This window comes from Notothenia coriiceps, unplaced genomic scaffold (assembly GCF_000735185.1).
Source record: "Notothenia coriiceps isolate Sejong01 unplaced genomic scaffold, NC01 NC01_scaffold00027811, whole genome shotgun sequence".
In the NCBI taxonomy this organism is placed as follows: Eukaryota; Metazoa; Chordata; class Actinopteri; order Perciformes; family Nototheniidae; genus Notothenia; species Notothenia coriiceps.
Window position 1 is genome coordinate 46,805 of NW_011360512.1, and position 24,118 is coordinate 70,922.

The following is a 24,118-nucleotide window of genomic DNA, read 5'->3' on the forward strand; positions in this document are numbered from 1 at the left end:
TAGATGTTTCTACAACCAGGGTGGAGGAGAGCTCTCCTGTCAGACTGAGAGCCTCAGTGAGCTTAAGGACTCTCTGAGTATTTAGATAGTTAATTTTAGTCTAAGTTATCTCAGTGGGTCTCAAACGTTTTGACCACAAATTATGTAAACACATATTTCCAAGGCACTCCTTTATAATTAGGATAAATGAAAACAGGTTTGAAATCATTCCAATGTATACTATAGGACAGTNTGTAGAAATGTTTCATTTATTCTTTACACATAAAATATCGCCTAAAATCTCACCTAGGGCAGCAAATTGTCTAGAACCGGCCCTGGTACTAGGCCTCAAGAGCCTTTCTTGTGCTGGCAGACACATAGAAACAAATTGGCGGGGCGCACTTCGCACGTGCACACTAAAAAATTCCACGCGCTCCGCGCTCACATTATGCTAGGCCCACGTGCCTTAGCACCGCTGCTATGACTCCATCCTAGGGGAAACACTGACCTTTATACATTTAGGATCAAGTTTTGTTTTGTAGATTAAGTGTCAGAAAAACCTGAAAGCTGTCTTTTGCAATTCAATTCTGAATTTTTGGTAAAAAAAATCACAAAACATTAAGACAACAAAGATACTGATTTCTATTTTCACATTTAAAAGAGAAGATAATTAATTAGGAGATTGCCACCAGCAAAAAGGCCGACAAATTCCCTTCCTTCTCTTCTGCTTTGTAAATACAAAACATCACCATAATCAGATATAAACTATAGGATATCTCAAACATTTGACATTCATCTATCAATCATTAAAAAAGGTCATATGAGCCCAAATAACAGGGATCCTATTTGATGTCAAGAATAACACCATATAGTTGTTATAGAGAATACATATAACAGAAGTACTTCCTCCAAAACAGGTTTACTTTCATTTAAAGGAAGCAAGAGATCAAATAGCACCAGTCTTTACTGCTCCAAGGCAAATCGTTTGTATTATATCAGCTTCCTATTGTGACCAACATTAGATTTCCTATTAAAAGGCCCAACATTCTCAATAGCACTTCTGTGAAGCAGGGTACAAAATGAAAAACAGCACCAGGGGGCACACAGGGAAAGAAAGTCATACAAAAGGCCAAAGTACACTTCCTGTGGTTCACCAGAACAACATGGGACAACCCTCTGAAGCTGGCAGTGCCTGGACATAATAAACAGAGCCTGTGTCCAGCTGTTGCTCTGAGAGCATTTGACTGGGAATGCTTTGACATCAGTGAACAGTTGCATGAGTTAGCTTTTGGTTGGAGGCAAACAACTGCTGGAAATAGAATGGAAATCCCCACAACACCCACCTGAGAGTCCGGAGTTGTTTTGTCCTTGTCCCTGTGTAGCATGTCCCTCAGTGCCTGGGAACAGACAGTCAAAGGTCACTCTAATGCCTATTGCAAGTAGGCCTGAAACTAAGTACAAGTCATTGAGTGGCTGGGAATAGATCCATTTTCTCTGAATATCCTGGAAATACTCTTAAATCATGGCAATAAACAACTACAGCTGTAAAGAATGTCATTTTTCTTTTGAAATGAAAGAATCTATTTATGTTTTGAAACGATCCCTTAAATGTCTTTCATCATGTTTTATAATCATCACCTTAATAAAAAGGTTAAATATCCACGAATGAAAAAAGTCAGTGTTTTTTCTTTTTAAATCATTTTTCTTTAGGGAATATAACCCTTCAATTTCATCAACATAAATAAATAAAACAATGATGTTGTCTTGATTGTTAATAATAGCATTTGTTTTGAAATGATTTAGGGTTATTTAATACTATAGTAGTAGGTAATATATTTTTGTCTAATCAAATGGAGAAGGGGAAAAAAGCTATCCATCATTAAAATGTTGATTTAAAATTTGAATGTCAACGTTATAAATGAAGCTTGTTAATATTTGGTAAGCGCTACAAATGACTTAAAACGTTGTGTAACTCTCAGATAATACCAAACCCAGCAAATGGTTGTGAGAATGAAAGCTCCAAAAGGGCATATCTTTAACAACATATAAAAGGCATACCTCAAGTTCCTGATCTTTCTCGGCTATGAGATCAGAAAGATGTTTGAAACTGTCAGCTGATGGTTGATCTGTCTCTTGGTCTGTACTTTTCTTCTGATGGATCGCAGCTTCCTGGTTCTTTAAAGTCATCTTGAGCTGCTCAATGACACTGAAATGAGAAGGAAAAACATTTAGACAGATAAAACATTACAACAATGAAAACATATTCATGTGTTTGCTTTTCTATTGTGTTCCTACCTGTCTTTTTCCTGCAGAGCCTGCTGCAGGTCTTGTGCTTGGCTAGTCCCGGGGGGGAAGGTGCTGAGGGGACCCAGGGCTTGGAGCTGCTTTTCCATGTTAATATTCTTCAGCTTCTCCTGCTCAGCGATGGCTGCCATCTTGTCAACCTCTTCCTCAGCCGTTTTCAGACACTGAAATGAAGGAAAAAGTGAGACAACAGCCCCCTCAACTACCTTGGGGTTAAAAGAGAAATGTGCTGCTCTCAGTAACTAGTTAAGACCAACCTGCTCCAAGTCAGCTATCCTTTTGTTGAATGCATCTCTAAGTGCATCCATCTCTTTCCGAGCGTGCTCTTTCACACGCTGGGGTTCTCCGGATTCTCGACCAGCAAGACTCTCCAACGCTTTCCTGATAAACATGGATGGGGCAGATTAGTTATCGCTCATATAAACAATTGTATTACTTGGCTTGATGACGTCTTCCAGCCAACTCATTTCTTTTTTTGAACTGAATGACTCAAACATGTCTAGCTGAAACTGAAGGATACTCACGATGCAGACACGAGGAGTTCATGTTTCTCTGCCAGGTCTCTCTTCATAGACTCCAGCTCCACCTTAAGCTCAATGTTCTATAAAACACACAACATTTGGTCAATTACAGCACAACACACATCCGGCAGTGGCTCAGTCAGTAGGGGCTTGGACTGGGAGCTGTAGGGTCGCCGGTTCAAATCCCCGACCAGACCTAAATATGGAGTGTGGACTGCTACTTGGAGAGATCCCAGTTCACCTCCTGCCCTGCCGTGGTGCCCTTGAGCAAGGCACCGGACACCCCCCTTCCCCCCTCACTCCCATTGCTCCCCGGGCGCTGTACAATCGCTGCCCACTGCTCCTAGTACTAGACTTCTGGTACTAGGATGGGTTAAAAGCTGAGAACACATTTCACTGTGTGTGCTGTGTGCTCTGTGCTCTGCATGTGAGACCATTAAAGAGGGTTTTCTAATTTGCACATCTGGTTCACAATGGGGAAATCATTTAAGAGGTTACTTCTAACAGCATATAAATGAATCTCTCATTTTATCTTAGGGTGGGTACTTGAAGAAAACATTCTTATAGGAATCCTCACCTCTCAAAATGAGAAATAGAAGAAGACAAATAAAACAAGAAGCAGATTTCAACAGGCTTACATCTCACTCAAACAAACAATACAAAGGCAAGACAGCTGTTCTAAGGTTAGAAATGGTGATTTTGGTTTAAACAAATCCAGTTGTTGTTTTGGAAGATGTGATCTCAATTAGTCCCTGAGGGAAACACAGATTCACATGAAACATTGTGACACAGAGTGGCAATACAAATCCAGGACAGAGACTTTTACAGGTACAAAGTGAAATAAATACCGTTTTGAAAATGTCCTCAGTGGAGTCGTCACATTTCTGCTGCATGCGCTCCTCCATGAAGTAAATGCGCAGCTTCAGGTTAAAGTTCTCTTTCTTCAGAGCTGTGATTTGCTGCAGATGATTGACAAAAAAAAAGTTTAATGAACAGGAAATTATTGATCAACAGATAAAAATGTATGTTTCCCTTTTTCCCATCCTAATATAACAAACAAATACATCTATACCTTTCATTTACATGATGATAGTATTTAATAATTATACATTCTGTCCATCTAATTCCATCTAATCTATTGTCCCCGCTGTGGGACTAAAAAAGGATTTCTGATTCTGATATTTAGCTCTTTCTTACTTGCACCATCATGTCTATTGCACTATTTTATGTATTTTTGAAGTTAAGTATATTGTATGTTGCATTGTTGGGGAAGCCTGGGACTTTGATTTGCATTGCCAATGTAGCTATTGTGCAAAGAGAAATCATATCATGTTGGTCAAAATAAATGTCTTTGTTTGAAAAGCCTGACAACATGTTTACATGGCAGAAAAGGGTCATGTGCATGGTTCATGTTCAAATGAAGGGATGCCTTCATTCTTGTATGTGTGTTTGAGTGTGAATGTGTGTGAAGTGGACTGTGGTCTGTATCATTATGCTGTAGGCTGGGAACAGCATACATCTGGTGATGGGGGTTGGGTAGACTGTCAGAGGGAGGAGGCAGGAGTCTGGACCCCTCTTTAAAACCTCTAATCATGAAGCCAGCGCGGCAGCACGAGCCAAAACATCTCAGCATACATTCCTCTCAAATGCCGAAATATAGACTTTAACTCATCCTACTCTCCACAACACAACACAACTCTCACACACACACACACACACACACACACACACACACACACACACACACACACACACACACACACACACACACACACACACACACACACACACTTGTTGTGGTGGGGTTAGGCTTGACTACATTAACTCATACGGACACAGATTTAACGTATACGCAATTTAAACGCATTAATAAACAAATACAAATCACATGGTAATGTTATATAAAAAAGGCTTTTGTTAAACATTGTATAACTACATAGCAACTCCAATTTAAGAAACTTTATGCCACTTAATAAGCATCACTCACATTCTCATAATCCTTCATGGTGAGAGCTTTGATTGGGGACATCTTGTCAGGGAAGGATGGAGCTGTAAAGAAAAAAGTGATCAACTTTAACTTGTGTCACAACAGCACCATGGTCTCCATTTCATAGAGAATCCTCCCGGCTTATAGGAATGTATTTGTTTTAGAGCGATAAAGAGAAAGGAGAAGGGTTTTTTACTGAAGAGGCATCAGAGGTGAGAACATCTCTGGAGAGCTGCCATGTTTAAACCAGTTGGAAGCAGCTCACAGCTGATCATGTAACACGAGTCAAAAACACATTTTACAACACTGACTCCTGATACAGTTTCTTGAGGCTCAAACTTAGAGAAGAACAGGGAGAGATATTGAATATAAGGTTTTTGGCCTCTTCTCCTGGCCTCAGAGTAGCATTGTTCTCTTTTATTTATAGAATTGTGTATCTAGTATCTTTTTTGACTGCGAGTTGAACAACACAAGCAATTGTTGATGTCTGCATTGGCTCAGTAAAGCATTTTTTTCTCCCAATTCATAGACTGAAAAATATAACTTGAGATCTTCAGATTAGTTTTTATAATACAATAATAATAATAAATTGCAGCCTTTCCCACACAAATATGACAAATGTCAGTGTTCTGCCTAGTTGTATTTTTCCGCACGACCAATGTTTAAAAAAGCCACAGATGCTGACCTATATGTACAAATCATTTGTTTTCCTGCTTGTTTGTATTTTTCTAACCCTGTATACATTGTTGGCACACTGTAGGGTTTAATTAGAAAGAGGATTAGCTCATTAACATCATACAGCTAATCCCTTTTTGCAGCAGTGGGGACATAACAGTGGGAGGTCACAGCAACGATTCAGCAGCCATATTAATTAATACACAAGGGGAGACACAGCTGAACAAGGGAAAAAGCAGAAATAGAACCAAAAAAAAGTATTTATTTACCTGTCATGCTGTCCATGGAAAATTCTCCAGCATCTATGGAGTCTGGCAGTCTGCAGCTAAGGAAAGAATCATTCTGTTAGCGATGCAACCTTACTACAAATATCATGAAAAGGTATCACTGTTACAATGTCATGACAATTGACTTTTCTATTTTTTTTAATCAACCTAACCAAAGCAAGCTATGTGTTCTAACCTCGCACATTGTACAGACTTACTCTGAATATTATGGTTTTTGAACAACATATAAAGAGCCATGTTTATGCATTACTCACGCTGGCCAGTTCCATTGAGCCTCAAGAACAATCTGTAAATAACTCAAGAATGACTCTGCTTCATTTACATCCACTGTGGCAGTGTGTGTGTCTGTGTGTGTGTGTGGGTGTATAAGACCATGTGCAAATGGCAGCCCAGCTCTCATGTACAGACAGACAGCCAGAGCGACAGGAGGAGAGAGAATGAGAGGAACCGGGGGACGGAGAGGCTTTCTTTGGTAGACAAGCAGCCTACTGTGGTTTTGAGCATCACACAGATGGGACAGTGGCGTCACACGCAGACAATCACACCAAACATCAGCAACACACATCTGGATCACACTGACACAAAGGGAACCGGGGTCTTACTGTCTTACTGACTAATGTAAATATGCTGCTTATAAAATCTGTTTTTAAGAGTAAAATGACCTAAATGAACAAAACAGATGCTATTTGGGAGCAGGCTCATGTCCATCAACCTTGGACCTTGTGTCTAATAATATATAATGTTCAGCATTGCGTAACTCCTTCCCATACCTCCCCCGGCAGCGGAGGCACATTCGCTCTGCTGCTTCTCTGCCATATTACTCAGCAAAGATCAACGCTGACAGCATGATTTATTTTATATTTCACGTCTACATATTCCTAAATGTCATGTTATTTATATAAGGGAGCAGATTTTGCTCTAGCTTTGAGTCATTGCAATAAAATACGATTTAAAAAAATATATTGGAGGATGGATTACATTTTTGTAAATCAGTCCCTGTATCGCAACTTGAGTGTTAACGAATGCATTGCTTTTTTGTGAATTGTTAGACATTCTTTCCAATTCTATTATATTTCTACATTTTCTGTAACCATGAATACCTCAGCTATAATTAAGCTTCCACTGTGAAACTGCACCAGAAACCATAATGACACTGCTGCTCTTCCCCATCTCTGATTTGATTTGCCACCCAGCAAACACTACAATGTTAGCCAACATGAAACACCATCATTCAGTCAATTACAGTGGATAAAAAGACATACAGTCCCGATTTAAATGAGACTTTTAAAACATTGAATCACTGTTGAAATTAGGCATTTTAATACTGATAAACAACAAAATGTCAAATTAAACTCATGTCAAAATGATCCAAGATTCTATGTGATACAAGGATGAAACATGACGATTATAAGCAGCAGCAAAACAATCCTAAATACTTAACTTAAAGTCAGTCAAATTGCATCAGGGAGGCTAAGCAACCCCTTCCTGTGTTAATGGGGAGGAAGCTCTCTACAACAGGAGCCACGATAAGAGTTAAAGAACCAAACAAAGATGTGAAACAACATCCATAGAAACTGACACACATGTCACTCTCTCATAACATAATATATTACATTTAAAGACATATGTGTAATTGTTAGTAACGCTTCATTTGTTACCCCTCAAGCACACAGTGGAAACAATGTAAGAGTCGTAAACACTGACTTCCTCATTTTTTCTTCTCACTTTGTTCAACTGCTAAAGACAAAAATGGAAGCATTTAGACCTACAATCCTGTCATTGACAGAAGTTAATGCAAATCAACACTAACTAAGCCGACTGACATCACGGAAAGACATGTTTATTTCCAAACTAAAAGGATACAGTGAATCAGGTTTCAGAATTACCGAATAAGTAATTCACACCACACATATCAGCTAACATCTTGGATTACTGAGGCACGCTTACCACCTGGATGACTGCTTTTACACTGGACACAGCTGGGCTAGGTCATTTACAAAACCGAGGACACAATTCTAAAAACATAGAAGCTATAACTAGATTTGCAGTGCAGCAGGAAGAGTTGTAGACTAGCTATATTCCTGAACAAGTCAACAAAGCACATATAAAGAGCAGAGCAAATAATGCACAGTTCACCTACCACAATCACTTCTCTCATGTCAAGGAGAGCACGCGGGAAAAAAACAAGTATTACATGTTAATCCACATTTTGCAGAGAGTGCAAAGAGAGCTGCTTCAGTCTTAACCCCTCTGAAAGTGTGACAGATAATTTCCGCTTTCTTTCACTTCTGACTGACAGGTCATCAAGCCGACACACCAATCACATTGATATCACAGCTACATGCAATGAGCTGCAAATGACTTATAACGGAAATAACTACTTCTAGTGTACACATGACAGGCTCTCTGCACCAAGCTTTTATTGCACTGTTGATGTTTCATTATGGTTTGGGACTCCAGATATTGTTTGAGCCAGACTGGCAGTACGAAACCAACATTATTTTCTTTGTATGTAGATCTTTTGCTCATTTTTATAAACGCTATTGTGTTGTTAACTTTAAAGCAATGTGTCTATTAGTAGGAACATTATCCCTTAAATTTATGGCAAATGTATGTATATATATATATAATTATTACATTTGTGTTTGATGTTCATAACAACGGTATTTAACTTATACCTAAAACCTGCACCGTATATGTATATGCCTTATCAAAATATATGTATTCATATTTATACATTTTTGAACATTACTACAACATTGTTTGACTGGATACAAACTGCATTTCGTTGACAATTCGTTACTGTATGTAACGTTAGTCAGTCAAATATGTTACTAAAAATAATTGCTTCCAGGACGATTGTCCAATTTAAATTGTTAGCTAGCTAACTTCAAATAGCCATGTCAACATTATCTTAGAGTTAGATCATGTGGAAGTGTATACAGATAAATATCATGTGTGTGAGTCAGATTAACTACAAACTACACCAGAAGTAATAGATTTTACGATATATAACTGTACAGCAACTATACAATAAGCTATAATATTATGTGGCTAACTACTGGTTTTATATGTTTACGTTGTATCATCTGATACAACTTGAATGAATAGGTGTTGTTCCAGATATTAGTCGAGCCCTGTTTAGCGGTAACTAATGTGGAATCGTGGATTATTGGGTTAGCTATAACGTACGCAAACATGCTAATGTTAGCTCGCTAGCTATCGTTGGTGTGTTTTACCTTCCGTTAATGTCAACGGGGAGCGTCAAATCGGCCCCCACGACGGAGTCCATGATAGAGCTTCACTTATCGTGTGTTATCCCCAGAATAATAGCACATTTTACATACTACAGCAATTGAATTGTTCAAAAAGCGGGACGGAATTCAAAATAGTCCAGGCTACCGCCATCATGATATGGTAGACGTCACCATTGTGGACGTTAGGGACTGGCGATGCCTTCAGGCTCTGTTGGAAATATTTGAATTCACATACGAAACGCTACAGAAGATGCTCTAAAAAATATGAATATCACGATGTACCGTACAAAAACACAGGTTAGACGGCTTAATTATGTTACTTCCATCTCATTATTTGTTTACAACAAATATTGAATGCAATTTTATTGTTTAAAACTTCATAATAAAGAATTTACGAGCAAGAAATGGCGACACATAACAAGGTGGAGACCAGGTAAACGCGATTGGCCAAAACAAACTTTGGGGAGGGACGTAGAAGCTCAAAATACAGACGCTCCTTTGGTATCCAGCCATGTAATATTAACGTCTCTCTGACAGCACACTTCCAAGAAAAGTCACGTGCTTTTATTTAGTGAGCCCACGAATCTATATCTTGTTGGTATAATAATAAGATGATAAATGTCGTACAAAGGAAACGCATCTCAAAATAACTCAACTCATACAGTTGTGGAAGAAACAAATGTACACTACCGAAGTCCTGCAGTGGAAATGTTATTTAAGTAAAAGTACACAAATATTAGTATAAAAAAGACTTAAAGTACCAAAAGTAAAAGTATTTAGGATGGCATATGGCAGAAATGTATGTGCTAAGTTATTTAATTAGTTATTATTGCATAAACTGGTAAACAAGTAGGCCTAGATGAGCTTAATGCATTTATATATTTGATATTTCATTGAACAAGCTTGTGTGTGTGCAGTGCTTCTCAAAGTGTGGTCCACGGACCACTGGTGGTCCGTGAGCGCTCCCTAGTGGTCCGTGAGTATATTGGTAAAATTTCACATTTGAAATAAATAAATACATTTAAGTTTTCCGCACTCTCGCGGGAAAATCTCCGCAAATGAGCGAGTTTAAGTTTCACTTAAATGTTCATGATTTTATCATAGAAGATAACCAGAGGTTACTTTGTACATCAGTAAAAGTAGAAGTACCAGAGTGTTGGAATACTGTGTAACAAGCAATAGTCCTGCATTCCAAATGCTACTCAAGATAGTATGCAAATGTAAATGTATTCCAAGTGTAACTAATGTCTGATTTAAGTGTTGATTATATTTCACATCATTAATCCAGATCTGAAAAGTAACTATCGGTAATAAATAAATGTAGTGGAGTAAAAGTAAAACATCTACCTGTGAGTGTGGTAGAAGTAAAAAGCAACAAAAAATTAAATTAAAGTACAGTACTTGAGTAAATCAATTTAGTTTATACTTTATACCACCGAAAATAACACACCCTCACACACAATTTGTGTGAAAGGCAAGATATTTTGATGAAAGTCTTCATTTGTATTGTTAATACTATGAACCTTTGCACGCAGTCACATTGTATATTTTTATAATTTTCTTTTAAGACATAATTCCAGCAGAGTAGTTGGTGCATCAGACAGTAACCAAGTATATTTACTTACATTTAGCATTATACTGAAGTAAAACGAGGTTTAACTATTTTATTATTTCCAATTCCGCGACTTAATCATAATTATATTTCCCTATAACTCAGCGTAAAATATTGTACTACGTGTATATGTACTATACTCCACTGCATTTACATAATCATTAGTTGCAGCCTTGCTTTATGTTATAGACGTTGCTAATTTTACTTTTTGAAACACATTAGTATTGTATTCATCAAGGTAGATTCTTGCATTTTAATTTTCATAAAGTAATGTATGATGTTTATGGGTATTCCAATCAATCTAGCAGTTGACAAGTAAAAGTCCACACTGAAATTGAAATATTTATTGAACAAATGGACACTGGACAATGAATAAACAGTAGACAGATAAAAGATGATGGCAACAGAAATGTTCAGAGTTTTGATGACTAACTGTTTTTGGTAGATATTCCCAAACAGGCATTAAATGACAGAAAATCTTTATGTAAACATGTGAGGTATTCTTAGCTCGTTTTAATGTCTACAACAGATTTACAAAAAGAAGAAACACTTTTCACATATTTGCACAATTCTTCAAACACAAGTTATATTATAACAGAGTCCTGATACAGTACATGGTTGATTATCATAGAGGGAAAAACAACATAAAGGAAATAACAAAAAAATAAAAAAATAAAAGATAATTAACATTGAAATAAATTTGTTCTCTGGAGCCCCAAATTTACACATAAAAAATCTATAAACTCCAAGACCAGTTGGGCAAACTGATATATAAAGTTGTCAGAAAGAGTAGTATTGCTTTAACCAACAGAACGTTAACCACATTAAATAACATTAAATTAGCAAGAGGGGGTCCACTGTATACAGCACGCTTTGAACAATTATACACACTTGTGTCCAGCTACAACAAAGGAACTTTTATTTAATTAAGACTATTTCCGCTAGTTGAGTTTCTAAAAAATATTACATACAGCTGAGGGGGGGCTTTGTACAGAGTAAAATGTTATGCCTACAAACAATCATTCAAACCCTGTGATTTATATACTGGATACAAAAGGAGTAATCTTTTATTTTGTATAGTTATTTCTAGAATAAGTTCAAGCAGAAAAAGCATGTTTGTATCTGCAGCATTGAACAACATCAGGGAACTACTTTGTTTGGGCTGGGATATTAGCATTATAGTGCATTATGGCAACTATCACAATATATTATATGTATTTTGTTTATTTGATCTAAGCAAGCATGCACTATGAACATCAGAATATTTCAGCAAAGTGGTGTTATTACAGCACTATGGTTAGCACCTTAGATCATTTACTTAGCACCATGCATTAGAGAGAGGATTAGATAGAAGACAGGGTTTCTATTTGGATTAACTGACCCTCTGTCCTCTCTCCTGTGGCTCAAACTCAACACTTTAAGTCTGTTTATTTTAAGTATGGGAGAAAAAGAGACTCCTGGTCCCATATGGCGTAGAGTATATTATAATTCCTATTGCAAGTCAGGAACGGATACTCTACGGTTGTAGAGAAATTAATAAAACACTATTTAGAACTAGAGCTCTTTAATTGTTTTTTTATTATCTCCACAATTCTCCCTAATCATCAGTGGCATCCGGTTCAATAATGTATGACTGAGAAAGATAGAAATAAGTATTACTTGCACTCACTTTCCATGTTTGTGTGCATTAGCGTATCATCAGACGATGTTACTGAGAGCTGAAACTTATTTTTCCCACATTAAGGATGTCAATAAAAGCCATGGTGTCCCATTTTGGAGCACCAGTAAATACAGATGTGATTCCATGCTCATGCCTCTGGATTGATTCACGTGGGCAAGATCATGATGAGCACCTAAGGCAAGTAAAACAAAAATGGCACCCCTGAAAAAATCCTTCCATATAAGTTTAAAATATCAAATCATCTTCTCATTTTCTATTGCACTTGAAGATTATTTCTTTACATAAGATATACATGTATACAAGTTAATAATAAGCATTCTTATATATATGTACATTAAACTAATCCCAATTACTTTAATTATTCTCTCTTAATTGAATAGAATTCCTGGTATTTCCAAAAAAAATGCATACAGTTACAAAAATAAGTTATTATAATGTCCGCAGATGAACTTGGCCTTGGTCTCCCTTCACTTAGCAATGTTCTCGAGAGATGAGGCGTGGAGTTTTTATTTCTCCACGCGGGCGGACATACGGAGATCCTTCCTGAAGAGCTTGAAGAAGCTTTTGCCAAACGGAGAAGCTTTTAGGTGCTTTTAGTGCAAGAACTCCCCTGTCCTCCCCATCTCTTCTGTCTCCCCCCGGCTTCCTCCCTCTGTGTCTGCAGTCCAACGGGAGTTTGGAAGAGTGAAGCACGATCTGATTGGAGGGGAGGCTTGTACTCGCTTGGGTTGATTTGCCATGGGTTGGAGGAGACTACTCAATCTCCCCGCCCGCATGAGAGTGTCACCTCGGGGGGGGGATGATCCGTCCCCCTCCATGATCAGAGGACAAACATGGCCGCCCTCACAGGAAGCAAACAGGACTGACTTCCAGGTGGTAATGTGAGCCAGGTGTAGTCTTGGGGAGGTTGTAGATGTCCACCACAGGGAGCAGGGAGGGGTCCAGGGAGTGGAACACAAAATGGGTTTGGTGCCAGCGGCCATCTTTTATCTGAAACCCAGAAACACAAGACCATCTTTTAAGTCCAAATCATGAAATGTACACTGAGGGCTCCTAAAACACAAGGTTGGGGTCTCACGTTCTGCAAAACACCGCGTTGTGTAACTTGTGATCCTGCTGTGCATTTTTGTTATAAGAAATAAGTTGGTGATTAAAGTTTAAAGTTAGTATTTGCCCTAACCCCAATCAAAAACCTTCAGATGAAGATACAACCTCGACTAGACTTTGCTGCAGATTTCCAAAATACTAACCTGACAGCTGATATATTTTAGAATGTAATTCTCATTGCTCTACTGGAAAATATATTACAAATAAATATTGCTCAAATATATTGAAATTAAATGGACTTTTATAATTATGTCCAAAAACAAAATTCACTCAAATGGGGGGATTTGTACTCTGATTATCATTCACATTTTAATGTGATGTGAGACAACATATACAAATGATAAAACAAACTTGACATGCATGACATTTTGATATTGAAAGCTTACCTAGTTTGCTTTATAAAATAAAATAAAATAAAAGCATATCCTTTTCCACTCAGTCCAGCTTGCAGGCATGCAGGTAATCTTACACTGTAAAGTAGCCTAAACAGAGCACGGGGCTAATATGGTCAAGTACTTGCTACTATATCCTGCAAACCATACCCATCGTGATGGAATATTGAATTTTTTTAGGAGTCCTGTAATATTTATGGCAACAAGTTTGAAAGTCTTTAAACTTAAGGGCACAAAGCCAGCTAGCACCATGTGAGTCGTACCCAGCAGGAGTCTTCTAAGACTTCAGGCTCCAGCTCTCCCCCCGCCTCGAACACCTCCCCGGTCCAGGCCTTGAACCTGACGGAGCCCTGGGGGGCCGGCTGATCCTCCGCTGCTCTCCAGACGGAGAAGTTGAGGCAGTGCACGATGATGTGCTGCTCTGCCTCGGAGCTCAGCAGGTGGAGGAAGTTCATCTGGACACGACACACGCTTATGGCCGGCTGCACAGACACACACAGCACAGTTAACACGTGGGGGAAGTGTTTCACACTACAGGTGAATATGGAAACTATAGATATCACCATGAACCGTTAATCTTGGTTTAAGCCAGGTTCACAATTATCACAGAGAGATTTATGAATATCTTATTGTATCAGAAAACACACAGTCATACAAAGAATATGAAATGAGCCATAATCTAATGTTAAAGTACATCTTAATGTCAATTTTGGATGATCTTTCCAGAAGCCTAAAGAAAGAGTAGAGAAATATAAAAAAGACATGTTTCCCCCTGGAATATCTCACTTTAAATTGTATAATCTAGTGGACTTTGCTCATTCCATCTAATCTGTTTTTGTGTCTTAAATACCTTGGAAACTGTGATTGGTTTTAGGCAGGTCTGTCCACCTCCAGTAAAGTTGCAGGAGACTTCTATTGTGTCTGACGAGCAGCCCAGGTTGGGGTCCATCCAGTAAGTGCCTGAAACACATTGTGGGTCATTTCTTAGTCTATCCAAACATACAATGAATCACTATGTTTGTCTCCAACACAACACTCACCATCGTTTAACTTGTGTTCACAGCTGTGCAGGTCCCTGCAGATGCGTGCAGGGTTGTCCCGGGTGCCCAGGGGGTTCTTCAGGCTCTGGATCAGGTTACTGAGGTAGTGGAGGGTCTTAAAGATCTCTGTGCCCTGGTCCAGCATTGGCAGGTCCATCGCCAGCTTATTCTGGAGGACAGACAAAAAGATTAGTCACTGCAATTTGCAAAAATATATCACAAAACGTAGACATGTTGACGTCAAAATCCACCAACCTCGGTCCTGAGAGGGGCGTGTGAATCCATGACCAAAACACCGTCATCCTTCTGCAGGAAAATAACAAAATGATATCTTATCTCACCAGTGTCTCTTTATCTTTCTGGTTTACACAATAAATCATTTCTAACTACTTAAAGCTTTATTTGATGTTATAAAATCAGACAAAATAACATGACTTACAAATGATTGAGGAATACCCGGACGACCCTACAGAGGTAAAAAAAAAGAAGCTATTTAGACAATGTATCATGAATATTGAAAAGGAAATGATGTCATGGAAGGTGGAAAACTTACTGGAAGTCCAGCGAGTCCACGAGGTCCAGGAGACCCCTAAAAAATAGGAAAAACACACATTATGGATTTAATGTTATGTATTCAATCAAGTTTCCTTAGAAAATGCTAATTATCTGTAACAACAGGAAATGACACAGCATACAAACGTACCCTGGGGCCTTGGAATCCCTGTTCAGAAGAGCAAAGGCATATTTTCAGATTGATTATTGTCTTGAAATCTGTCTTTGTTTTTTTACACATTTAAAAAGTATAAAAAATGGAAAAGAAAATATGTTGTGAGAAGTTAAGACTTACAGTCTCCCCACGATTGCCCTTCTCTCCTCTAGGACCCTGTAAACACATGCACACAGTCAGTTTTTTGGAAAATAAACGAGAGGAATGGTACATTTTACAATGAATCTGTGTAATACTTACTGCGCTTCCATTAGGGCCAATGATTCCCATGGGGCCAAGGACTCCTGATCTGCCCTGAGGGAGAAAACAGGAAAACAAATATGAAATAAGAAGTGAATTGCAGTTATTAATTTATATCTGTACCATTAGTGTCCTTACTATTGAGCCCTGTGGCCCCTTTGGTCCCCGAGTGCCCTTTGGTCCAAAGTCCCCTGGAGGCCCCTGGAAACAGCAGAGATCATATTTAAACACACTTTTATCATAACCCACTTTGTACATGTGATCAAAGCTGCACTCTAATCTTTGATATCATTCAATGTCTAATGTAGTGTCTAGCAGACTCCTCAGTGACAGATGAATAGATTGTGTTTGTGTCCGTTTACATTACATTATACACACAAAATGGTGTGTAGTTTTGAATAAATTGTGTAAAATGATATCTTACATTTTTGAATGTTCTGTTTTCATCATTTTATTTTATTGTAATATCTAATCTAATCTATTTAATCTAAAAACAGAGTTGAGTTTGGAGTGTCAGAAATATAATGTGGCTGTAGAATGACATGAGAATTGTATATTAACGTCAATGTGTTTACACTGTGCTGCTGTTTGGTGATGCATACATACCCTTGGTCCAAAAACTCCCAGGATTCCTGGAAAACCGGAGTCTCCTATATCACCCTGAATAAGAATAAAGTCAAAATAAGACACACAGAGTTACAAAAAGTCTATTCAAATGACCGGTGTAGGTAAATCATTGTTTTTCTAACTTATGATACTCACAGGTTGTCCTTTTGGCCCCTGGTCTCCCTGAAGCCCCGGCAGTCCCATCCCTCCTCTGAAACCTCTTTTCCCCAGAGGGCCGCTCTGTCCACGAAGACCCCGCTCACCCTGGATGGATGAATGATGAAGTAAAAATCACTCATGGCCAAATAAATAAGCACCACATGATATGTAATGAGTGGTGGAATGCAATGCATTACAGAGTTTACTAGTTCATTATCCCTCTCACCTTTGGTCCGAAGGTCCCCTGATCTCCTGGGAGTCCCTGGACACCAGTTTTACCACGAGAGCCAGATTTGCCAGTAACACCTTCCTCCCCATCATCACCTTGCTCTCCCTACATGTAGATGCATGTTGGCATTAGGATTCACCACAAAGATGAACAATACACCAGTATGCATTTCTGTCCAGCACTTTGCCCCTGAGCTCTGCTTTGTTTCACTTATAACACAATACATCTCATTGTTTAATAGAGAGTCATCACATGTGCTGATGACTTTCAGACGTCTAAGAATACACCATGTGAAGTCTAATGCATTTCCTCATAGCAACACCCTCAGGACAAATCTGGTGCTTCTCAGGTTAGTCTCTAAACATAGCACACAATGCAATTCATCACTTTGTTGTTTATTCTGTCCAACACATTCATTTTGTAGCATCATTTAATCCTCTAAGGCATGTCAGCAAAGAAACAAATAAAATAAAGAATAGGTAAGAAAAAACCCATTAACAGACTATATTTGTACAGCACTGTTCACGCATCAAATGCAGCAAAGTGCTTTGGATAAGTAGATTCATAAGAATGCATAAATAAATAAAATAATAAAATCTGTACCTTTATTTGAAGCATGCAGCATCAATAAACACTGTAGCATCTCCATTCTCTTCTAGTCTGTCCTTTTATTGCATGTTCTATATATTTACATCTTTTAGACCGAAACTCAGCAAAGCTTTGCCTTGGTGTGAATAGGACTAATATTATTGTCTCACCGGCATGCCTTTACTGCCGTCCTTCCCTGGGACCCCGTCCATCCCGGGCGCTCCCTCCAGGCCCTCTCGGCCCACCACTCCTCTGGGACCAGACGGACCCCCCAAACCCTGAAGAGAGGACCAGAAGAGAGGATTAATCAGAAATACAGACCGAGCGTGTTACTGGCTTCTTCTTCTTCTTCTTCTTCTTTTCGACCGTCTCGTTTACTCGAGAGTAGATGAACACAATCTGTTTTCTCCTCTCCTCTCCACGTTAATCTATTTATGACTTTTGTTTAGCCATCATTTCCAAGTTCTCTAGTCACGAAATGCAGACATTTAAAGCTATGAGTATAAACCATCTGTCATTTGTAATGTAATGAGGCAGGTGTTGTTGACTCACCTCGGGGCCTTTGGTTCCTTTTTGTCCTGAATTACCCTTTTTGCCTTTTTGACCCTTAAGGGAGAGAAAATGGGAGATATTATAGTATTAGTGTCCCACATCTGCAGGTCCTTGTTTGTCACTGACAATGATCCACAATTACATTGAAGCAGATGCTGTTGATGAGAACCAAGCCAAAAGAAGCAAATGAAAGCATAGTACTACTGTTATATCACAGTATTCACTCAGCTGATTAATGACCTCTTTATGGATGTTTCTGTTGGATCTGGGCAACATTAGCTAACCTTCACACTTTGCCAGAGACCCAATGATGTGTTTGCAACTCTTATCTTGCTGTTGAACTTTAATCAAAACGGTCAAATAATGTTATTTTAACTGAGTTCCTTTTGTATCCCTTTCCCCCCTTTTCTTCTTTAATCAAGCATCAAACAAAGGGTTTACAAATAAATAATAATTACTAAACATATTTTTCCTATAATACAAAGTAAAACATGCATTTATAAAAATGTGAATGAAAAAATTAATGAATAGAAAATGTAATTCAAAACTAAGAGTTTTTACCCAATGAGTTAGTCCGGCATTCAGCTTTGATACTATATATAAAACATAGGATCTAAAGCTCTCAAGGACTGAAGCTAATGCAATACAACTATAATTAGGACTTTTATCATTTTGATTTTTATCTTCAATCCACTGGCTTCCCGTTCATTCGAGGATTCAGTTTAAAACTCTTTTATTTACTTTTAAAGCCCTCGATGGCCTGGTCCCACCCTACCTCTCTGAGCTGTTACACAGCTACACGCCCACTCGCACTCTCAGGTCAGTTGCTCCTGAGGGGGCCAACATCTAATCTATGCGCAGAGGGACCGTGCTTTCTCTACTGCCGCCCCTAAACTGTGGAACGACCTGCCCTTGCTAATCAGACAGGCTCCCACACTGTCTGTTTCTAAATCCCGTCTTAAAACCCACCTCTTCTCCTTAGCATTCGGAAACAAGTCGATTGTTGCTTTTATTTGCTTTCAGTGGTCTATTGTTTTTATCATATGGCTGTTTTTATGTTTTTTATTTTGTAATTGTCACGTTTATTCTGGTTTGTTTTGTGTTTGTATCTTTTATTTTAAATGTATTTATTTTTTGTTTTGTGAGCTGAGCTCTGTGATTTTATATGTTATGCATCTCTCTGTACAGCACTTTGGTCTGGAGGTTTTAAAGTGCTTTATAAATAAAGTTGGATTAGATTGGATTGGAGGACTGCATATCATTTATAACCCTTCAAAAATGCACACACCACTAGCAAACACACACAAGGTGTTTGTTTCATCCTTACTTGATCTCCTTTGGTCCCTTTGGGTCCTTGTTGCCCTCGAGGTCCAGGATGCCCCTGAAATTGCCGGTTAAGTTAATGCAAGAAATAAAGAGGCCCAGTGTGAGCCAGTTGTTTATGCAGACTAAATGGCAGAGCTGTGTATGGAACACTCACAGGTAGTCCAGGAGCTCCAGGCCGGCCTCTTCCCCCGTCCACACCAACCAGACCCTGAGAAACACAGACACAATATTAACCTAATGAACAAAGATATGTTTAAAAACATGATTCAAATCACTTATTCAACTCACTTTGTATCCGGGGTCTCCTGATTCCCCTCTCTCTCCTCTGTCACCTGGAGGACCCTGAGAAAGACATGAAATACATGAGCTAACAGCAAATGCTTTCATTCCTACAATCAGTAGAAGGAGGGAGAAAATTCAGGCGGGACTTACTATGTCACCTTGAGGACCCTGAGGACCCTCCACCTTCCCATCGTCCCCCTGCTCGCCCTGCAGAGGAACACCAGAACAATGTGAGATCACTGATATCAGGCACACTAATGTATTTAGCTTTGAAACTAAACGCTGTATATATCGGAGGCTTACTTAGTGGCTCTCTTTTGAATGCGATCACGTGGGCGATTATGATTCCAATGCTATTAAAGATTATCAGCCTTAGTTTAGAATAACATATTAAAAACACAATTCTAAAAATGTGTTGTATTCCATTAAGGTACTGAGGTTTCAAAACAAGGCTGCACACAAAGAGAGGAGCATTTGAAGATGTTGGTTTGTGTAGCCCATTCGGTGTTATGAATCCAGTCTTAAGTGATGTGTAACCAATCCAACGGGTGCATGGGTGTACTGGGAACAGACGATGTTGTAGAAGATACAAAGGAAGTCCTATATATAAGATGTTATATATAAATGTATCCTTGTGCCAAATATTTCCCCTCTCTTCTGTCTCTTACTTATGTGTTACAATTAAAAACACAGTGATACACACATGCACCCTAAAAAAGAGCCAGACTGGTTTATTTAGCTTGGTTTTGTTCCGTCTCATTTAGCATCATGTTGAGTCTTTCCCTATGCATTGCACTATGGTCTGTCACTTCCGAGCTTTGGTTTGCTGTCCTTTGCACCATTACATACATAAATGAAGATAAGGAGCAAGAATAATAGATTTGTGTTACACATAAAAAGAACGAGGTGTACCTTTTCACCTTTTGGTCCTGGAGGCCCTATGGGGCCCTGTTTTCCCTGATGACCCTGCAAAGACAAACACAACAAATGATGTCATGTTACATTATAAAACCAAATGCAAATAACCAATAACAGACAGATTGAAAGTGAAATGTCCACTTGTAGTCATCTTACCTCATACCCTGCGAGCCCAGGTTCCCCCTGGATACCCATTCGACCAGGGGCTCCCTAGAACAAAAGTTTAGTCGCTTGTCACATTTTGTGTAGTAAAGACCGGAAATGAATGACAAATATCTTACACATTACAACCTGAAACAATAAACAGCAACTCTTTTAAATCAATTCGCTTATACCAACAACATGTGGGAAAATGAAACTATTGTAATCAATGTCAATGAGGGTCCTCCTTCATTGATCTCTGTAGTATATAACAAGGTTAAATGAATGAATGAATGTGTATCATTACTGTTCCACTTTACCACGTGTCCGATGGTTCCTCTGGACCCCTTCTGCCCGACAAAACCTGGAGGTCCGGTTTTCCCCACCGTGCCCGTCTCCCCGAGGTGACCTTGATGACCTTTGGCACCCTAAACACACACAAAGGATAAGGTACACAACAACATAGTGTGACAACTTTTGATTTCTGAAGGGTTCAACTGTTATTAGACATGATTTCATGGTAATACCTTGGACCCTTGTTTGCCTTTTTCCCCAAATTTGCCAGACTTCCCTTCTGGACCCTTTGAAAGGAAAATACATTTAGTAAAACTCCTTCAAAAAAGAAAAATGCGAGTTTGTCTTTGACAAGAAAGACTCACTCGGACGCCGTTGAGTCCAGGATTTCCAGACGGGCCCTCTTTTCCTTTTAGCCCAATTTCTCCTTTTTCTCCATTGTCGCCCTCCTGACCCATGTCGCCCTTTTCACCCTGATCATAGATTAAGTAAAGTACGTTTATTCATGCAGCACATTTCAGACACAAAGGCAGTTTAAAGAGACGTATTCTACACATCAAATACGACCATTCACATAATGAGAAAATCCTTAATATAGTTAAGGTAGATTTAATGGATTTTAGGGATGCAAACATTTAATTATGTAACATATTTGAATGAAAATAAGAAATATTCACAAAAACATGACTTCAATACGGTTAAGGTTACCGTTGCATTATATGGCTGTGTTTTCTTGAGTTCAATGTATCCAAATATTCTTTATATAATACAATACATGAAGATATCATTTTCATTATTGTCACTTCAAATGTAAATATATATTATATATTATATCTGTATACAATTTTACTCTATTCTTGTTTACATTCAGATGTTTCATTTAAAAAGAGTTGTCAACACGTCACCTTGGTTCCATCGGGGCCGGCTTGACCAGCTTCTCCCTCCAAGCCTGGCTCCCCCTGTTATCACACACACACACACACACACACACACACACACACACACACACACACACACACACACACACACACACACAGGTTAATATGAATGAAGGTCTCGGAAACATTTTTTGGTAGCTTGATGCTGATAAACGTACCCTTGGTCCGATCAGTCCCTGCTCTCCGATGTTCCCAGCAAGTCCAAGAGGCCCCTGATACAAACACACACACACACACACGCACACGCACACACACACACACACACACACACACACACACAAGCGTCATTGAACAGATAATATTCACACAGTCTTTCTTGTATTTGTTTGAAATAAATCCATGTCGTTTTTGACATTACCTTGATTAAACTATGCATGCAACAGTTGATATAAAAGGGACATTTCACCTAAACTCTAAAATACTACTTTCCTTTACCTGTAGTGCTTTTCTATCAATCTAGAGATGACATTCTTGGTGTGAAACCTGAAGATAGCCGATGTTGAGATTCTGCCTTCTCTCCAGGTACATTACATTACATGACATGTTACTTGTTAGAAGCTTTTATCCAAAGCAACTTACATACTCAATACTGTGGGCAATCCCCACAGGAGCAATTTGGGGTGAAGTGTCTCAGGGACACAACGACATGCTGACTGCAGTGGGGTTTGAACCTGTGACCCCCTGATCCGAACACCAACGCACGACCCACTGCACCACACGCCCCCCCCATAAATGGATTTGGCGTGTCTTGCTTGTGGCACTCAAAGTGTTAATCTGAGTACTTCAACAGAAATGTCTCTTTCTAGATGTTCTTTTTTAGGGTAACTCTGAAACATCTGTTGGGGATTACAGATGAATAATAGCCTCTTGTCTAACTTTGTCGCATTACAGCAACTTTCATTAAAGATAATCCACAAACCTTACGGTGACGTGTTGTTTCCTGAAGGATCTATTTTTCTATATCTCAATACAACTGTCATCGTGTAGGAGGACGTGCGCATCTATCCATACACTTGTTTGAAGAAAATAGGTCCAACATAAACTGCTCACACCAAGCTCTGAGGATTATTTTGAGTTACTGGGTCATTGATTTCTGGAAAGACACATTGCTTTTGAGTTTTTCATGTGTATTTTTTGACACTTTATGCATCACCAGTCAAGTGCCATTGAGTTCCAGTATATTGAAGAGAAGGCAGACCTATAAAGCACTACAGGTAAAATGGAGATATGAATTTGATTTGATAGTGAGGTTTTTCTTTAATCTTCTAGGTAAACGTGTCATTCTTTACCTTCTCGCCTGATTCTCCTGGCAGTCCTGGTTCCCCCACCTTGCCTGGAGGACCCTTGATAAACACAGAGGATGGAAGAAATGTTAAATGATTTTGTGGAAAACACTCAGAAATACTGAGTGTTTGGCTTCAGAACAATATATCAGAGGCTGTGTTCCATTATGTATTGTCATGAGAGTCAAACAGAAACAGGACACCTTTGCAATGTGGCTTAATTAGTTACATGTGACAGATTACTTCAATCTGAGAGCGTTGTTGATGCACTGGGGTAGGGTGAACAACAGATACACATGTTTAATCATTTAGTCACACAATACCTTATGTGTGTGTCCTCATGTGGAATAGGAATGTGTGTGAGTGTGTGTTGTCAAAGTCTCTCACCTTATGACCCATTTCTCCCAAGAGTCCAACAGTCCCTGGTGGCCCTGCTGGTCCCTTTAAATGATAACACAAATATTTGAATAATAACCAGATGTAATCCAAGTGGTGGAAAGCAATGTACTTTACATGAGTATTTCCATTTTCTGCTACTTGATACCTCAGCGCTAATCATTTAGAAGCACTTTTTTTTTTTTTTGGGAGGAGTGTGTGGGAGAGAAACTCCCTCTGGAGGGAACACAGGGATTTTAGCCTTTGCAGACCATTTACATGCACACAAACCTATAGAACACTACAGGAGAGGGAGAACCCTAAAAAGCAGAATAGGGCCTCTTCAAAAAAGATGACTATGGAATAAGCCAAATGTATGATAATTACTTGATAACTTTTGGTACCTAAAGTATATGTTGTAATAACAATAATATAATTGCTACTTTTAGAATATCCTACTACTCCTACAAAACCAACTGTGTGTATTGCACCCTAATTAACATCAGACCTTCTTTAGTACGAACAATAGTGAAACATCTGGCTGATTTGTGTCCATCAGTGAAGCATCTGTACAGTTTGGCTCTGAGAGCGATGACCTGCTGAGAGACTTCTAATGCT

At 38.8% G+C, this 24,118-nt stretch overlaps 2 protein-coding genes across 2 annotated transcripts in view; both read right to left on the reverse strand.

Annotated features, from left to right (window-relative positions):
* Window positions 1-9,168, reverse strand: part of LOC104957839 (myomegalin-like) — a 22,876-nt gene extending 13,708 nt beyond the window's left edge. The window contains exons 1-9 of the mRNA XM_010785515.1: window positions 8,993-9,168; window positions 5,736-5,791; window positions 4,792-4,853; window positions 3,653-3,763; window positions 2,808-2,884; window positions 2,541-2,664; window positions 2,275-2,447; window positions 2,038-2,185; window positions 1,323-1,376 (exon numbers count right to left, since the gene is read on the reverse strand). Coding sequence (XP_010783817.1) covers window positions 1,323-1,376; window positions 2,038-2,185; window positions 2,275-2,447; window positions 2,541-2,664; window positions 2,808-2,884; window positions 3,653-3,763; window positions 4,792-4,853; window positions 5,736-5,791; window positions 8,993-9,045 — 858 coding nt within the window. The 5' untranslated portion in view covers window positions 9,046-9,168. The remainder of the gene's footprint in view (window positions 1-1,322; window positions 1,377-2,037; window positions 2,186-2,274; window positions 2,448-2,540; window positions 2,665-2,807; window positions 2,885-3,652; window positions 3,764-4,791; window positions 4,854-5,735; window positions 5,792-8,992) is intronic.
* Window positions 9,169-10,985: 1,817 nt separating this feature from the next.
* Window positions 10,986-24,118, reverse strand: part of LOC104957836 (collagen alpha-1(XXVII) chain A) — a 46,187-nt gene continuing 33,054 nt past the window's right edge. Inside the window, exons 23-51 of the mRNA XM_010785512.1 lie at window positions 23,513-23,566; window positions 23,132-23,185; window positions 22,001-22,054; window positions 21,810-21,863; window positions 21,270-21,377; window positions 21,138-21,191; window positions 20,931-21,038; window positions 20,626-20,679; window positions 20,464-20,517; window positions 19,702-19,758; window positions 19,558-19,611; window positions 19,424-19,477; window positions 19,271-19,324; window positions 17,944-17,997; window positions 17,562-17,669; window positions 16,801-16,908; window positions 16,572-16,679; window positions 16,416-16,469; window positions 15,948-16,010; window positions 15,810-15,863; window positions 15,690-15,725; window positions 15,546-15,563; window positions 15,396-15,431; window positions 15,282-15,308; window positions 15,098-15,148; window positions 14,843-15,011; window positions 14,653-14,762; window positions 14,066-14,284; window positions 10,986-13,293 (exon numbers count right to left, since the gene is read on the reverse strand). Of these exons, the coding sequence (XP_010783814.1) occupies window positions 13,147-13,293; window positions 14,066-14,284; window positions 14,653-14,762; window positions 14,843-15,011; window positions 15,098-15,148; window positions 15,282-15,308; window positions 15,396-15,431; window positions 15,546-15,563; window positions 15,690-15,725; window positions 15,810-15,863; window positions 15,948-16,010; window positions 16,416-16,469; window positions 16,572-16,679; window positions 16,801-16,908; window positions 17,562-17,669; window positions 17,944-17,997; window positions 19,271-19,324; window positions 19,424-19,477; window positions 19,558-19,611; window positions 19,702-19,758; window positions 20,464-20,517; window positions 20,626-20,679; window positions 20,931-21,038; window positions 21,138-21,191; window positions 21,270-21,377; window positions 21,810-21,863; window positions 22,001-22,054; window positions 23,132-23,185; window positions 23,513-23,566 (2,175 nt within the window). The 3' untranslated portion in view covers window positions 10,986-13,146. The remainder of the gene's footprint in view (window positions 13,294-14,065; window positions 14,285-14,652; window positions 14,763-14,842; window positions 15,012-15,097; window positions 15,149-15,281; window positions 15,309-15,395; window positions 15,432-15,545; window positions 15,564-15,689; window positions 15,726-15,809; window positions 15,864-15,947; window positions 16,011-16,415; window positions 16,470-16,571; window positions 16,680-16,800; window positions 16,909-17,561; window positions 17,670-17,943; window positions 17,998-19,270; window positions 19,325-19,423; window positions 19,478-19,557; window positions 19,612-19,701; window positions 19,759-20,463; window positions 20,518-20,625; window positions 20,680-20,930; window positions 21,039-21,137; window positions 21,192-21,269; window positions 21,378-21,809; window positions 21,864-22,000; window positions 22,055-23,131; window positions 23,186-23,512; window positions 23,567-24,118) is intronic.